At 41.2% G+C, this 16,631-nt stretch overlaps 1 protein-coding gene across 4 annotated transcripts; it reads left to right on the forward strand.

Annotated features, from left to right (window-relative positions):
* The first annotated feature begins 365 nt into the window (after nt 1–365).
* LOC139627520 (rho family-interacting cell polarization regulator 1-like) lies at nt 366–16,628 on the forward strand. 4 transcript variants are annotated; one of them, XM_071488329.1, is made up of 17 exons: nt 377–505; nt 6,349–6,433; nt 6,577–6,710; nt 6,849–6,927; nt 7,060–7,083; nt 7,224–7,277; nt 8,077–8,226; nt 8,704–8,767; nt 8,852–8,895; nt 8,981–9,106; nt 10,110–10,258; nt 10,381–10,489; nt 12,639–13,292; nt 13,384–13,709; nt 14,650–14,740; nt 15,008–15,101; nt 15,214–15,433. In XM_071488329.1, exons 3-17 carry the CDS (start codon nt 6,619–6,621, stop codon nt 15,282–15,284), a joined length of 2,127 nt encoding a protein of 708 aa, XP_071344430.1. In that variant the 5' UTR covers nt 377–505; nt 6,349–6,433; nt 6,577–6,618; the 3' UTR covers nt 15,285–15,433. The 4 variants fall into 4 exon arrangements, with proteins under 4 accessions (XP_071344432.1, XP_071344430.1, XP_071344429.1 ...); XM_071488328.1 differs by lacking the exon at nt 377–505 and adding an exon at nt 3,083–3,222 and having other exon boundaries at nt 15,214–16,628; XM_071488331.1 differs by lacking the exon at nt 6,349–6,433 and having other exon boundaries at nt 366–505.
* Nucleotides 16,629–16,631: the final 3 nt, after the last annotated feature.

Raw genomic sequence — 16,631 nt, forward strand, 5'->3', positions numbered from 1 at the left:
GTGAAAATATTTCTTACTAACTTATTTCCTTTCTAGTAGTTTTAAGTCTAGTTAAATGAAGTGAAACCTTCCTTAACCACTGTTAGTCATCTGAAGTAACTGGCTCCGTGTTTTTTGTTGATCCTGACGACAGAAATGCTGCGTCTCTGCGGTTTCTGGGGCTTGGGAACCTCCTGGTCATGCAACAGTTGTACAAATCCCTGCAATGTACGAAAGTCAGAGGAAACTTAACCAACAGTTCAACCCATTCTCCTTTCTTTGCACATCTTACTGCTCTGACAGTGTTTTGTCAAATATAACCTAGATTATCCCAGTTTAAAGCACAGTTTTAGACTTGAGGAGCGTGTGTGTGATTGTGTAGGACGCAGATAATGGGTCGCTCAGCGCTGCACGGTGAAGCTTCCCCTCACGTACCGAGTCGGAGGCTAACTCCAGCCGCAGCCTGTTGCTGAACGACCCCCGGTCCTGAGACCCTCACACATGGACCCACAGCGTCTAACTCTCGGTAAGAACAAGCAGGAAAAGCGGCAGGGCAGTTTCACCAGCACTGAGGTGTCGTCGGCTGTGATATTCAACGTGTCTTTTGTATGTTCCGTTACGCTAACTTCACCTTCATCCCGTATGTCGCTATAAAATGCGAAGTTCAGTTTCAGATTGGAAGCGGGCGTTTCGTTAACTAGCATTAACATGGAGGGTCGATAGAAGCGCAATTGTTTTTTTTGGGTTTTTTTTTTGTTTTTTTTCTCAGCTGCAACGTCCTGTTTTGTAGGAAATCAGGAGGAAAAGCGCCACATGGTTTTCTCCATCGCCGCCCACTCCCCGGCTCGGTCAAACTTGTACAATGGGCCCTCTGGGCTGCGGCACCTGACACGATTTAACGGCTAAAACTGAACCTACAGTTTTTACTGAGCCACCGTCAGGTGACTCCTGTGGTTGTGGAGGACGTCGGTACTTTTTGTCCGTCCTCTCCCTCGGAAACATCACGCCTGTGTGCTTTTTTCCGTTGGATTCACCGCGGCGTCGCCAGCGCAGCAAAGGGAGCAATGGTTTGGCAAACAGTGACAGACTGAGGGACATCCTTGTTGCCACAGCAACTAGCCGAAACACAATTTCCGGTTGGAGGAGAGTCGTTTCAAAATAAAAGCAATTCTTTAAAGTCATCATTGATTTTGGTATCATCGTACATGGAAGTGTAATTGTCCACACTGTGTTTTCACCAGTGGTGGAAGAAGTACTCAAATCTTTTACCTAAGTACAAATTCTAATACGACCCTGTAATAATATACTCAATGATAGAGAAAATGATTTATTTACTTAAGCTTTTATTTCTTTCATTGCATTCTCACTGGGTCAGAAGTTTACACACACTTTGTTAATATTTGGTAGCATTGTGTTTTAAATTGTTTAATTTGGGTCAAACTTTCGGTTAGCCTACCAAAAGTTTCTTGCAATAAGTTGCTGGAATCTTGGCCCATTCTTTCTGGCAGAACTGGTGTAACTGAGTCGGGATTGTAGATGTCCTCACTTGCAAACACCTTTTCAATTGCACACAAATGTTCAGTTGGATTGAAGTCAGTGCTTTGTGATGGCCACACCAATATCTTGGCTTTGTTGTCCTTAAGCCGTTTTGCCACAACTTTGGAAGTGTGCCTGAAGTTATTGTACATTTGGAAGACCCATTTGTGAGCAAGCTTTAATTTCCTGGCTGATATCTTCAGATGTTGCTTCAATATATCCACATAATTTTCCTTCCTGGTAATACCATCCATTTTAAGTGCAGCAGTTCCTCCTGCAGCTAAGTACCCCTACAACATGAATCTGCCACCCCTGTGCTACATGGTTTGGATGGTGTTCTTCAGCTTGCAAGCCTCATCCTTTTTGGTCCAAAGGTCATTATTGCCAAACAGTTCAGTTTTTCTTCCATCAGACCACAGTACATTTCTCCAGAAAGTAAGATCTTTGTCTCCATGTGCAGTTGCAATCTGTAGTCTGGCTTTTTTTTATGGCAGCTTTGGAGCAGTGGTTTCTTTCTTGCTGAGCAGCCTTTTTGGTTATGTCGATATAGGTCTCATTTTACTTTAGCTATAGATACTTTTGCACTTGATATCTTCATAAAAACCTTTGCTGTTGTTTGGGGATTGATTTGCACTTTTTGCAACAACTAAGTTAATTTCTAGGAGACAGAACATGTCACACTCCCGAGTGCTATGACACTTGCGTGATCCCATTGTGTTTATACTTGCATACTCTTGTTTGCACAGATGAACATGGTACCTTCAGGCATTTGGAAATTGCTCTGAAGGATAAACCAGAATTGTGGAGGTCCAAAAATGTGTTTCTTTTGATTTTCCCACGATGTCAAGGAAAGAGGCAATGAGTTTGAAGACAAGCCAAATACTTAGACAGATGCTCCTCCACTGAACTCTGATTATGTTAGAAGCCTCTAAAGCCGTGACATAATTGCTGGAATTTTCCAAGCAGTTTCAAGGCACAGTCAACTTAGCATATGTAAGCTTCAGTAAACAATTGCTCAGAAAATTACTTGTGTCATGCACAAACTAGATGCCTTTACGGACATGCTAAAACTGTAGTTTAATAACGTGAAATCTGTGGAGTGGGTGACTTCAGCCTAAGTGTATGCACTGAAATAAGAGCAAAAATACAGTAAAATGGTTAATGAAACTCTTATACATGAGATCAACAGACTATTATTACTCATGCATTAATGTGTAAGCAGCATTTCACTGTTCAAGGTGGTTGAGTTGTGGCTCAGTTCTATACACTTAAAACTACTGTAACTAATGATCATCCTGATTGTTTTCTTGACTAATCGGATTGCAACAATTCAAAAAAACAGTATTCCTGTGACAATTACCAAGATCAATTGTCCAAACCTCAAAATAATTAAAAAGAAAAGCATTATATTATTTTACTCTTACTATGTTTTATTTTTTATTAACTAAATAATAATAACAATAATAATAATAATAATGTTATCCATATTTGTGTTGCAAATTGAGACTCACATTTTATACTGAAAACTGTCGGCCGGAAGTTCTTTCTGGTAACTTCTGCTACTTTGATTGTGGACACAAAAAACTGCGAAATCAAGGAGAAGGACAGCGCCCAGAATAACTGTGGACCTCTGTGGATTGTGTGGAGCATCGCGTTGGAAATGGGACCGCGGTCCGGCTCTCCGTGTTGTCGGGCGTTAAAGCAGAGGTAGGGCCGGTGGGCTTTATCGCCAAGGTCACGGCGATGATCCTGTTGAATTTTCCTCAACGCGGGCATGATGAGCACGTCCGACGTGAAGTTGCTTTCCTGTGATGTTGTCGACATTGTGTCCTCCAGCTGGCTCTGGTCGACTCCACCGCCGTTTTCCCCAGCGGTTCTTGGGGCTCGTTGTGTGTTGGCGGACCGATACTTTCAGGGAAAGGGGCGTTGAGGGTCCTGGTGTGGACGGGAGAGGACTTTTTTTGTGGCCTGTGATGAGCTCCGGAGTGGGGATATGGGGTGGGATATGTACGGAATACAAAATCTGGCTCGACACGGTTACACAAGTTTGTGGGTTGAAGTGCGTCTTTATTTGAGGTAAAGAGCAGGGCCGGGGTGTGCGGGTGTGTTGATCCGACTCGGTGGCCTGCTGCCGCCGGGTCAGGATAATCCAGTAATCTGGAGCAGAGGTGTTTGCATTTTAATGTAACACCATTACTCCTCATCCTCCTCCTCCTCCTCCTCCTCCTCTTCCTCCCCAAACACGCACCGAGGCAAAGCGTGGATGGACACTTGTCTGATTGGGTGTGAGCTATATAGTGGGTTAAATCTGCATTAATGCTCTACTCAATCTTAATGACCAGTTACAGCTTTAAAAAAAAAAAAAAAAAAAAATCTGTGCTGAAGTGATTCGTCGATTTGTGGATTCAACAGGAAATTAATCACGTTTAGTTATGATTATGAATCATCTTCTGTCACCTCTGAAGTAAAAAAAAAACAAAACAAAAAAATCAAAAAAAAAAAGTAGAGCTTGACATACAGGAATTTCTTTTCCCCATTTTGCATTATTATTATTATTATTATTAAACACTTTTAGCAGCTGAAAAGATATAACTCCTCAGGCAGATCCTCTTTTTCATTGTTCAGTTTTAGTCCTGAAACTTTACTACTATTAATCAATTAGCCCATCAGCTGAGAATTAATTGCAAGCTATTTTGATAACTGATAAATAGTTTAGGTCATTGATCAAGGCGAAATGTCTAGGGTTCACTAATTCCAGCTACTTCATTGTAAGGATTTGCTGCCTTTCTGTGATTTATACCATTGTAGGTTGAATATCTTTCTCTATTCTGTTCTATTCATGTTTTACTTTTTGTGAAAGTTTATGAACTAAACAATCAGTTGATAAATAACAAAGAAAATCATCTTGTGATAAAAGTAAAAGTTATTTGCAGCCCTATTCAGTTTTCACAGTCAATGATTAGTTTGTCAGAAGTAACCAATAAAACCAATAAAAGTGATTCTAGGCCCAACCTACGGCACTGAACTAGACTATATGTGCTTGTGCATGCAGTGAGTGCATGGAAGGCTTTTTCTTTTTTTTTTTTTTCAACAAAACTCCAGTCTTGTGAGGTGATTGGAAACAGTGTCCTCTTTGTTCACTCTGCTCTGTGGAGAGGATTAATCCAGCTAATGATCTCTAATGTAAGGAAAGGGATAAAAGCACATCTGACAGAGAGGAAACCAGGCAACTGGCTCTCGTTATTATCAATATTACTGAAGCCTGCAGAGCCTGTGTGTGGGCTGAACGTACAGCTATTTAAGGGGAGTGGGAGTAGGGCTGGGTATGCACCTCCAATACTTTAATGGACCAGCCGAATTAGTTTGATACTATCGTGGATCGAAAACTGCCTTGTCATTCGATACCAAATTTCAGTACCTAAGGACTAAATGAATAAATCTCATCAGCGTCAGTGAGCCGATAAGCATGCAGCAGGCGTGAAAAGAGATTGAGCTTAAAGATAAAACTACAGTTAAAAACTAACACTAGTTCTGTGATGTTTTTGTGGTTATTCTTTTCGTTAAAATGGATTTGATAAAATGGGAATCTAAAAAAGTATAATCCAGAATCGGTATAGAAGTCAAGGTCTCGGTATCAGTACTGGTATTGAATTTTTGAACGATACCCAGCCCTAGGTGGGAGAGAAAGATTTGCATCTTCCTGTCTATGTATGTGTGTGTTATCATGATGACTTTGCACTTTCATAGCGAGTCGTGCACTTGTTCTTTGGCCATGTTTGGAAGAAGGTGGTTGGTGTTGGGGTGTTTTATCCGTAAAGGCTCTCCGGTATGGCACCTTTTCTTTGCCATGTTCTAACCCTGACCAACTCAAGTTAATCCCCCCCAGTTTGCAGCTAAGATTAGCGGTTTAACTGGACCACTGGCCTGGTGCTCCCCCAAGCCCACGTCGTCACCGTGTGGCAGGAGAAAATAGAAAGAGAGCAGGGTGCGTACGGCTTATTCTCATGTCATTAGTGTTGCGTTTAATAAGGCTTTGATCATATAAAACCATAATCTGTGTGTTTTCCCTCTCAGTAACTACAACAGGTGATCCCATCAGTGATAATAAGACTAATTTCTCTCCTGTTTGTGAGTTTAGCGTGACACAATGCCGAGCAGATGTCACCGGCGGCTCTTCCCTGTGCTTGCTCACTCACAGATCCCATGTGTTAATATGGGTTTGGCTCGTGCTTGACAGATTTAGTGTGGTTTAAGTCTATAATCTCTTTTGTGACTAGATTAGCTCAGGCATGAAACATCTTCGGCTTCCTATAGTTTCCCCCGACTGTAGCATTGTGCTAATCTGCATGTTTAATAGCTTATCTTGGGGTAGAAAAAGGGGGTCAATTTTTACACTCTCTCTCTCTCACACAGTGGAGGTATGGTTTTATATTCTTGGGCCAGACTTCTGTGTAGAATTTCCTGTGTAGAGTCAGCCATGAGACTTCCTGTATTCTGGTGTTGGATGTGGAGGGGGGTGGAGAAGTAGGGAAGGAAGGGGAATAGAAGCACAAGCAGCCTGTACTGCCTTCTGTTGTCAGTGGTGGTCACTGTGGTTGCTGCATTCATGTCGCTCACTGTCTCAGACTTTCAACAAAACAACGTGGCCAGACCGAGGAAGTGAAAGAGTGGCATCAACCCCCCACCCCCTCCGATTTTCTCTTCAGTGACCTTTGTAATTATCAGACTCTTTGATAATCACAGAGAAGGAGAAAAAATCTTGTCAGGTACAGTGAGGTATGAGGTGAAGCAAGACATTTTTGTCTCTAATGTCTCCTTTTTGTATAATTACAGGACATGTTTGGTTTGTTAAAGCCACAGTGCTGCACTGAGCTCTCCAAGCATGTTACAGTAGTGACAATATCTCTCCGCTCAGCAGGTGAGCAGTACTCTGTCTGCCTCACTCTCCGTCCTGTCAGTTTCCTTGATGCCTGCTTTGAATGTACTTAAACTGAAATATCAGGAGGCCTTATCAGAACTGATCCCACGCTCTATCTCTCTCCCTGCCTCTCCCTCCCTCAGCACTGTTTGATCCAAGAGAAACGTGCCTTGTAAGGAAGCAGGATGTTCACAGGATCCACCAAACTGCCACCCACTAAAATCCCCCAGCCTGAACGGCTGGATGAAGTGTACGCTGCCTTACGCAGAGGCTTACAGTGAGTAAACACCTCTCATGCAGCGTTTGCATTGATTCCATTGGATGGCTGCCAGGAGGAATATCACTGAAAACGCAGGATACGACGGCTTTCATGTCTTGAAATGAAGAAGTAACAGTGATGGGTTTTTGTTGTCAGGTCGTACCTGCAGGTCCACCAGCTGGAGCTAGACAGTCTGGGTCAACAGATCAGAGAAAACAAGAGGAACGGTCGTTTGGTGAGAGCACCAGTAGTCAAACCAGTCACACCGCTGTTGACCGTGATTTGTCTCCAGTCCGCAGTCAGGCTGTTAATGTGATACTTTGTCATGCTTAATGTCTTGATTCTTTTTGTTTTGTTTATTTTGCAGGGGTCTTTGTATGAGCTGGATAAGGTGAGTTTCATTCACACCTGTTGTGTGCACGCATGAGTTCAGGACATTGAAACTGTTAACAGGTATAAGAGAGAATAAGATATTAAGATAGGATATTTATATTAGCTTGTCAAGTTTAATAATTGTTTTCTTTCCTGTAGCAAGTAAAAGCCATAGAGAGGTTCATGCGTCGCTTGGAATTCCATCTCAGCAAGGTGGGTATGAAAGGATTAAATTATTAGATCCATAGTTTTACTATTTAAAGCTCCTCTTTTCAGTATTTTTATCGGCAATGGATGAATTGACTATGTGTAATGTGAAAGGAGTCACTCGCAGTGGTGAACCCACAGAGTTAATGCTTGACTCTGCTGTACCCCTCAGCTCTGCACAGTATTAGCAATCTTTTGATTGTTTTGGTTTTCATAACTTATTGTTTTGGTTCACTCTCACTGCTCTTTCTCATGAGTTTTTTCCAGACTCAGCAGGCAGCTGTTTATAGACGGAAACCTCTGAAAGAAACTCACTGTACACTATGTGCTCAACACCAAACAGTGGACAGGCACAGATGATGACTAATTGGTGAACTTAAGAGTCTGATTTTTAGGAGTTGGTGGAGACCAAAGCAGAGCGAAAAGAAGAGTGAACATTGGACTTAAATTCATTGGACACAAATATAACTCCAAATGAATGCTAATGTTGCTTTGTGTTTGGATGTAAAAAGAGGCAACTGTTTGCAAAGGTTTGCCCTAACAGTTTTATAATGAGTTTTTATGCTAGTGCTGTGTTTACAGCTTGTTCCACTGCTCTACATTGACACTCATCAGAGGTTAAAAAAAATTATTGCTGCTGTAATTATTACATAAACTATACATTTTCAAAACTGATGTTTTTACTAAATAACAAAGAAACTAAATAAAAGAAAATTAATGAAAATATTCATTTTCATTCTCTCTTCAAGTGAGAAGTTAATTTTACAGACATTTGTTGAAACCTGTGTAATATTTGATTTTCCAGGTTGAGGAGCTTTATGATGCGTATTGTATACAGCGACGACTGCGTGATGGAGCGAGTAAGATGGTGGCAGCCTTTAACTCCGCCACTGGTAGCAAGGAGGCCAGAGAGAGCCTGAGCGAAGCAAACAAGGGCTTCAGGGAATGTACTGAGGCAAGTGACAGACCTGAGGTCAATGACCTTCTGACTAAGGTCATGGTTCTCTGTGCTATACTTTGTTCTATATTTTGCTAAAGATAGATGTCAGGCCATTTATATTACAATATAATTTGGGCTACAACTAACAATTATTTTCATTACCAAGTAATCTACAGATTAAGAATCTGTAAATTAAGATTATAATTTCCCAGGGTCCACAGTGATGTCTTTGAATATCTTTTTTGTCTGACCAGCAGATATTCAGTATCATTTAAGACAAAGAAAGTCAGAGAGTCATCACACAAGAGAAGCTGAAAACAGTGATTTAAAAAAAAAAAAATTGCTTACAAATGATTAATCAGTTTTCCAAAAAGTTTCTGATTTATTTTCTCTCAAACAACAAATCAGTGAATTCACTAATCATTTCAGTTCTAAATGTGACGACAAATGCTACTACACTATTTAAACCCTTCACTCTTTCTGTCTCTGTAGCACATGTGCTCACTTGAGAGTGAATTAGAAAGCCAGATGGGAGAATTTCACGTCAAGATGAAGGGTGAGTCACTTTTTACACTCATGTGACTTCCTCCTCCCACTGTTGGTCCAGTTCTCATTTTTCTGTTAATTTCTGATGTTTCAGGCCTTGCTGGCTTTGCACGGCTGTGTGCAGGTGACCAGTATGAGGTAAGAAACACAAATTCAAGCATTTAGGGACACATTTTGTCAGAGTCTCGGAGGCCATTGCATCAGCTGTTTTCATCCCCATTAGGTCCTAATGCGTTATGGCCGTCAACGCTGGAGGCTACGAGGCCGCATGGAGGTCAGCAACAAGCAGATATGGGACAGTGAAGAGTATATTTTCCTGCCTCTCGTCACAGAGCTGCTGTCAATTAAGGTAATGAAATCAGCTTTTAAAGGATGAGGCTTGGACGATGTGACTTTTTTCATGCTGCTAGAAAATTTTATGAGACCAAAACCAACAATGTCTGACTTTCTTTCCGTGCCCCCAAGACTATTCGTTCTAACACAAGACATAAGGCTGGAAAAATAGGCCACAGATACCTAGTTTCATTTGAAAAAATCCTAAAACAGCTGTTTTAGCAAATTTACTCAAGTGTAAATGTTGCATTTGTTAGTTACTATTTTCAGCTGCAGATTAATACACATTTTGTGTTTCAGTCAGTATTTACTGCTCTAGGATGGTGTATATAAAATCTACTGAGAATAAGCTATGGTGTGTGTGTGTGTGTGTGTGTGTGTGTGTGTGTGTGTACTTGTACTTGCTATGTAGTAAGGACCAAAAAAAGTATTTTACTAACAGAGTGAGGACATTTTGGGAAAGTGAGGACATTTTGGCCGGTCCTCACTTTTTGAGACACCTTCAAATCACATTTTGAGGGTTAAGACTTGGTTTTAGAGTTATGGTTAGAATTAGGTTTTGGTTAAGGTCAGAGTTAGGGTTAGGCACTCAGTTGTGATGGTTAAGGTTAGGGTAAGGGGCTAGGGAATGCATTATGTCAATGAGTGTCCTCACAAAGATAGAAGTACGTGTGTGTGTGTGTGTGTGTGTGTGTGCGCGCGTGTGCGCGCGCATGCGTGTGTGTGTGCGCGTTCAGTATAATAGAGAAACACGTCACACGGTGCAATTACGTGGCTCAGTGGAGGAGGAAAAATCTATATCAGTCAGTTTGGGCTAAACAGGAAATGCTTGTTAGCTGGATCCGCTCATTGTTGGTTTTACAGTAGTCGTTTCATGCGGTTTGTTGACAGTATGAAGAATACATTCTACTACCAATCATATCTTTTAATGTACTTCATGTATACTCACAAAAATGCTCCACATTATGATTGTGGTTTCTCCCTATCCTCATTTTCGCTGGCATTTGTCTGTTGTCAAGGTGACGGAGCTGAAGAGCCTGGCTAATCACGTGGTGGTGGGCAGTGTGTCCTGTGAAATGCTTGACCTGTTCTGCCCACTCCCCCAGACGCTCGCAGTGGATATCAATGACCTTGGGACGGTGAAGCTAAACTTAGAGGTCACCTGGAGGTACTTTAACCAGTAGCACACACCTCTCATGGCCTCAGCATCTTTTTGTAATTTAAATTTTTTTTGTTTTGTTTATTCATGTGTCTTTTGCCCTGTTCTTTTCCCCCCTCTCTCTCTTTCAGTCCATTTGATAAGGATGACCAGACGTCATCCACCAGTACAGTTTCTAAACGGCTGCTGTCCAATCAGAGCCCTCCTGACACGCCCTCTATGCGAGAGCAGGTGTTTTATGTGAGTCAAAAGAGATATTCAACTTCTGCGCTTTCCACTTACAGCAACTCCATGACACTAGCTGTTACACCACTGTTGCCAGTTTCACAAAGACACACTTTGGCAGACTTCAGATAGACATCTAAACTCAACTCAAGTCTTAAGTAGGACTAATTTGCTATATATCCTTGGTAAATTGAACTTTTAACTATTTTCAAAACTACAAAACATGACTGAACATGCAAATCACATCAGACCACTCAGCTCCATTCTTTCTGGCAGAAATTTTACTGTGCAAAGAGTGTGATGAAAAAATAAAACTTTCAAGGCAGTGCAGACTTATAGCAGAGCTGAGACGCTTTAAAATAAGTGATTATTGTTTTTCAACTGTCTAATTTATGTCAGACTCTAAGATCAGACTTAAGACTACAGACAGGTCTAAAGTATCTTTGTGAAACCAGGCCTGGCTCATAATATTTATAAAGGGTTTGTAACAGCTGTCAAACACTTTAAACTACTTATTTTCAACTACATAAACACACACACACACACACACACACACACACATATATGTATATATATACACATATATATATGTACACTGTATATTTGCCATTTATTTCACTGATGGCTATTATTACTGTCATTTCATTGGCTTGTTCTATTTCAGCTGCTCCCCAACTGCTTTGTCTGTAGCAGTAGCACTGATGTGTGTGAGGATATTCACAGAGGATTGTGTGTTAGGACTCGTGGTTGCGGCAGTGGTGTGGCTGATGTGAGGAGAATGAATGATAGCAGTCGTGGGTTGTGTGACAGCAGCAGCATGTATGAACGAAGCTGTGGTCCTTGTAGCTGTTTAATAGTGGTTGAGTAGCGCTCCAATGTGTCCCTCCTCTTCCTCACCTCGCTGAAGAGCCTGCCTTGTGGCAGACCCAGACAGAACTGCTCACTGGTGGAGGCGTTCCACGACGTCCCGACGGACAGGACGGCATCCTTACGTTGTGAATTGAGCCGTACAACCCCTCGATTCACCTCTGTACAGTCGGTGTGTTGGGATGTAGATGTAGCTGTAGTTAAGCTTATAGTCAAATAGTATATCAAACTAAAACAAATCAGAGAAATGAAATAACAACAATAATTTATTAGCCAAAAGTAATTAACATAGGACAAAAATGTTTACAAATGCGTTTTAAAAATGTTTTGTAAATTTAATGAATTGTTCCAGTTAATTTTAAATCATATCCAGGATTCACACATTTAATTTAGTTTGAACTGAAGGAAGACTATGTCAGGCATTTTGTCAACTATATCAGTGCTATATCAGTATACTATGGTTATTTTTTTTAATGTATATTGTATATGTATATTCTAAAACAACAAACTTTAGACATTAATTTCCTAGGGCAGATAGAACTGTAGATATGGTAATTTGTCAGATTTGTAACACTTCACTCTCTTTGTCAGTAAAAAAATGCTTATCATTGAATGTTTAAATATTAAAAATAATGACTAATCACAAGTTACCCAAAATGATATATTATCATTGGCCACATATAGTAGTGTGCATTAATATATTCAGTTTTTATTATGATGCAGCAAACTCCAAGCTGCAAATGTTTGCTGTGTTTTACTTGATAAATTATTTTTAAAAATTACATTTATTGCTGAAATTGAATTGGACTGATTTATCCAGTGGTTCTCAAACCTTTCTGTCATGCCTCCTTTAGAAGGAGAGAAAGGTTTATATCCCATAGGCTTTGGCACTACTTTGACAGTAAACCCAAAAGCCTGATTTCTTGACCTTAGCCTATACTGACGTCTAAGCTTGATGAGCCTCAGAAGAAAAAAACAGTACATTGCACTTTACATTATATTTTGTTGTTTGAATAAATCTTACTTACTGTAGCCTAGATAGCGTGAAAGTATTCTTTCTTGTCCCGTCTTCATCACATGAAACAGATTGTATTTTACTTTAGTACCACTCTATATCATGTGGTTGTCCCCTATTCAATGTCTGACCCACAGTTTGAGGACCACTGGATTTATCAATTTGTCAGTTGTATTTATCACATGTATATTGCTTTTTCTGGACGTCATTTGACAACTGTGTACACTAAACCTCTCTGTCTGTCTCTTTTTCATCTGTTGCTCCTCTGTGTTTCCCTTCTAGTCTCTGCTGAAGCGACAGGGGGAAATGGAGAACGGGACAGTCTGGTCCAACTCTTCTGAATCCTCTGATGACTCCTCCAGTCCGGCGCTGGCACATCACGCTCAGAGGCTGACCGCCTCTAACATGCTGCAAACCACTCTCACCAGTCAGCTGTCGTTCACTCCGCACAAGTCCGGCGCGTCAACGCCATCACTGTCGTCCAACCAAGAGGAGGATGAGACAGAAGCCGGGGAGGTCTTTTCTCAGAGAGATGCAGTGCCTAACGGCCATTTGCAGACTTCCTGCTCTCACAGCCACGTGAGCGAGAGCAGCCCAGACTGTACTGTGACTGACGGGGCGTCTGTCCAGTCAGCTGACCTTTCTGAAACCTCAGCAGACCTGAGCTGCTTGTGCCCCGACGTCTCGTCTGTACATCCTATGTTGTTGGTGGAGACACCCGTGTGCCAAGTGTCTGAAAGTGGCATCCCACAAGTGTGTGTTTCAGCAGAGGATGTAAAGGATGATCCCTGCGAGGACTCATCTGCACAGGCTGATGCAGAAACAGAGGACAGCACCACTGAAGCAGGAGGTGGCCATCAGGTAGAAGCATCAGAGAAACACAGTCAGTCACATCAGTCCATCCAGGAGCTAAAACAACCAGAGGATGCTCCAATGGTGAGCTCAAGAATAAGTTTATCTAGTGTTTTCTTACAGTCTAATGTGTCGAAAGGGATGTTTTCTAACACCTGCATTTGTTTTTCCATAGGTTCCATTTCCTACTTCCTCTAGTTTCACTCAGGAAGTTGAGACAGCCCTTGAAAGTTTTGATTTTCTCAACTGCTCTGACCTTGATGAAGATGAGAAAGAAGAGGAGGAGGAGGAGGAAGAGGGAGAGAAGGGGGGTGAGGAGGTGGAGGTGGAGGAGGAGGAGGAGGAGGAGGAGGAGGAGGAAGAGCAGGAAGAGCAACAAGAGGAAGAGAAAGTAGAAAAGGAAGAAGAGGATGGGCAACATGAAGAGGACCAAAACAAAGTGGAGGAAGAGAAAACAAAGGAAGAAGAAAAGGATGAAGACAATTTCTACTCTGGAGGAAGGTCAGTGTCGTGATTTGTCAGAAACTGGACAGAAATATTTGTTGTTGTCTTCTAATAGTTATTGTTGCATAGCAACTGCCTAGTCAGTCATTTTGGAGCTTTCAGAGGAAGTGTCCCAGGCGTGGTTACAAATCAGAAGTTGACTAAACGCTATGTGGTCAGAAACTGGTATTTATAGTAACTCTTAATTTCACACGAATGTGAAATTACTTTATGATTTGAAAAATATTTTAAGCCTCACTGTGTTGGACCCATGGAAGGATAACTGAATGTACCTACCTGGCAGGGGCCCAAGGGCCTGAGGCGTCAAGGGGCCAATTGACTGGAGCCTCTGTCTGAAGTGACTGTTAATATTTATTTCTGGAGAGTCAGTCAGATGACCACAAAGGGATACAGAAGGACCAAAAAGAGAAACAAAATAGCCACAAAGAGATGCCAAATGACCGTAAATGCTGCGTTGTTTTGTTTCTCTTTCTGGGTGTCCTCCTCCTGTGAGGTGAGGGGCTTTTTAAATGTTTGTTCCCAGGGGTCTGTTGTCTCGAATTTATGCTGTGCAGCCAAACATGGTTAAAATCCATACAACGGGATAAGAGTGGGCAGAATCCACATTTCATATTCTTGTGGAAATTTGTGTACGTAGAAACACTTCATGCCCATTAACGTGTACACATATTCAGACAAATGTGTACACAGTAATGCAGCTAGGATATTTTCATTTGATCAAATGATCGAGCCATAATAAAAAAGTATTTCACTCAGTGTAAATACAGTTTAGCATGAAATGAAAAGGTGGAACAAGATTCAGAAGATGTGGTTCTGTCAGCGTCAGACAAGATGGTTCCTCTAACACAAAGTGACTCATGGGGGCTCAATTCAATTTCAGCAATAAATGAAACAATTATTATTTGACGGAGTGTTTTTTATTGCCACATTGCCACAGTGACGAGGAGGAAGCAGATGGCCTGCAGATCCTTATGGAAGCCCCAGAAGGCTTTAGGAACTCAGATGAAGATCGTTTCTCTGAATCACAGGTAACAGAACGGGGATGTTGTGATATATCTATATTGACAATAACCGTGATATTTAAAAAATGAAATATCGATATCGTGTCATTAATACACATGATAATATTGTGATGGCACATGTTAGGCCTTGTGCATCTTTAATCAGTTTATCTGGTTGCTTTTTCACTCTCCCTCCAGCGTAATTGCTCTTGTTATGGTTACACACTCTCTCCACCTCCTTACACTTGTAGATAATCATGTTAAGTGATTGGCTTTTTTTTTTTTTCTCAAAAGGAGTCGAGTGTGGAAGACGTGCAGGATTTTGAACAGATGGAAATGCCAGAGGATACGGAAGAACCCAGCGAGGAAAAGGGAGATGAACAACATGGTGAGTGGAGTTTCTTCTGCCTTGTTCCAGTAAACAGAGACAGTACTTGATCATATGACGGCACAACTGCTGGCGAGAGGAGTTTGTTAATTTGCCGTTTTTAACCATTCAGGAGAGGATACATCACATGATCAAGAGGAGCGTCCCTCCACTCCCAGCCATTTGGCCACTACTCTCTTATAATGACACAGTGGAATTATAACTAAACCATTTCTCCCACTCTGATCTACTCATGCCATCTCCCTCTTCCACTGAGGGACCAGAGGCCTTGAGGGTGTTCCACTTACTGCTCAGACAAACAAGCTCTTCCATTATGGCGGAGTTTGTGCACATATTTGCCTTGTTCTGACCAAGAACGATAAACCTCGGGGTTTCTGCACCTCAGCCATGACTGAAAAAAAAACATTCACACACAAACACACACACCACCCTTCAAAAGTCCTCGCTCCTTCAACACTCACTCTGTCATGTTGCCTGGGTTTAAGTGGGATACCACATAAGTTTACATTTTCATAAACTGTTCCTGTCATGTGAAAATTCAGTGTCCAAAATGTCAACATTTCAGGCACAGCTAAAAGCGGCCTTGTTTTTGGCTTTATTACAGTGCATTTTTTAGTGATCTAATCATTTTGAAATGGTTTCATGAGTTCAAGTCGATAGATTTCTTATATGTACTATCACTTACCAAGTTACATTTCAAAGTTTTCAAAACTATCAGTATTTGCAGACATGAAAAACTGTTGATGTTTATGATTTTCAGTGTTAAATTAGCATACAGCTGAGAGCTCTTTCACTGTTAGCAGGACAGGAAAAGATTTCATGATCATGTGATGTTTGGAGATTTTTATCGACATGAAGTCATCTCCAAAGCAGGAATGTACCGTGAAAACCAACAGGATATTTTCATTTTGGGCACCAGAGACAGTTAATGAGAATATTCAGAATGATACATGATTAACCTTCAAAGCTGTAACAGGGCCTCAGCTGAACATTGAACACATTTTATATAAGAAACGAATAGAAACACTTAAAGGAAATCAGTCTGAGTTTCTCTTCAAAACTCATTTCGGTCCAATTTTTACAAACATGGAAACAATCTGCAGTGTAAAACTATATTTAAACCTGCATGTGTAGCTGCCTCACACTGCCAGCATGTCTGTATGGAAAGCTCAACTGATCAGTTTAAGTGTGTAAGCTAGGCTCCAGTGCCATGAAGCCAATGGGTCTGTAGCTGTGTACAAAAGCTGCCTCACGGGGGCGCCATAGTCTTTCAGCATCATGCTTTACGTCGTTCTACAAAAGCCTCGTCATTCAGAAAGTGCCTCAAGTGACAGAGATGGAAGGTTTTAAATGCCGGGACAGGGGAGATCAGGCAAAAGATAACAGTGTTTATTTTCTGAATTACTTTAAGAGTGTGCACAATAAGAGATATTTACTGTTTCATATAAAGAATTGTATATGTCTTGAAATGTTAAAATGTTTATGTTCAGAAATGTTTAAACTTTATAAAGGTTTCTTTGAAAGTAACAT

Source organism: Trachinotus anak, unplaced genomic scaffold, assembly GCF_046630095.1.
Source record: "Trachinotus anak isolate AG129_WGS33_773 ecotype Australia unplaced genomic scaffold, CSIRO_AGI_Tana_v1 ptg000011l, whole genome shotgun sequence".
NCBI classification, from domain to species: Eukaryota; Metazoa; Chordata; class Actinopteri; order Carangiformes; family Carangidae; genus Trachinotus; species Trachinotus anak.

Excerpts from the sequence above, each read along its gene's own strand:
- LOC139627520 (XM_071488331.1), top strand. The coding sequence starts at position 6,619 with ATGTTCACAGGATCCACCAAACTGCCACCCACTAAAATCCCCCAGCCT. Across the intron at positions 8,227-8,703 it reads GCTTCAGGGAATGTACTGAG|CACATGTGCTCACTTGAGAG; the intron begins GCAAGTGACAGA and ends CTGTCTCTGTAG. Across the intron at positions 13,710-14,649 it reads AATTTCTACTCTGGAGGAAG|TGACGAGGAGGAAGCAGATG; the intron begins GTCAGTGTCGTG and ends ACATTGCCACAG.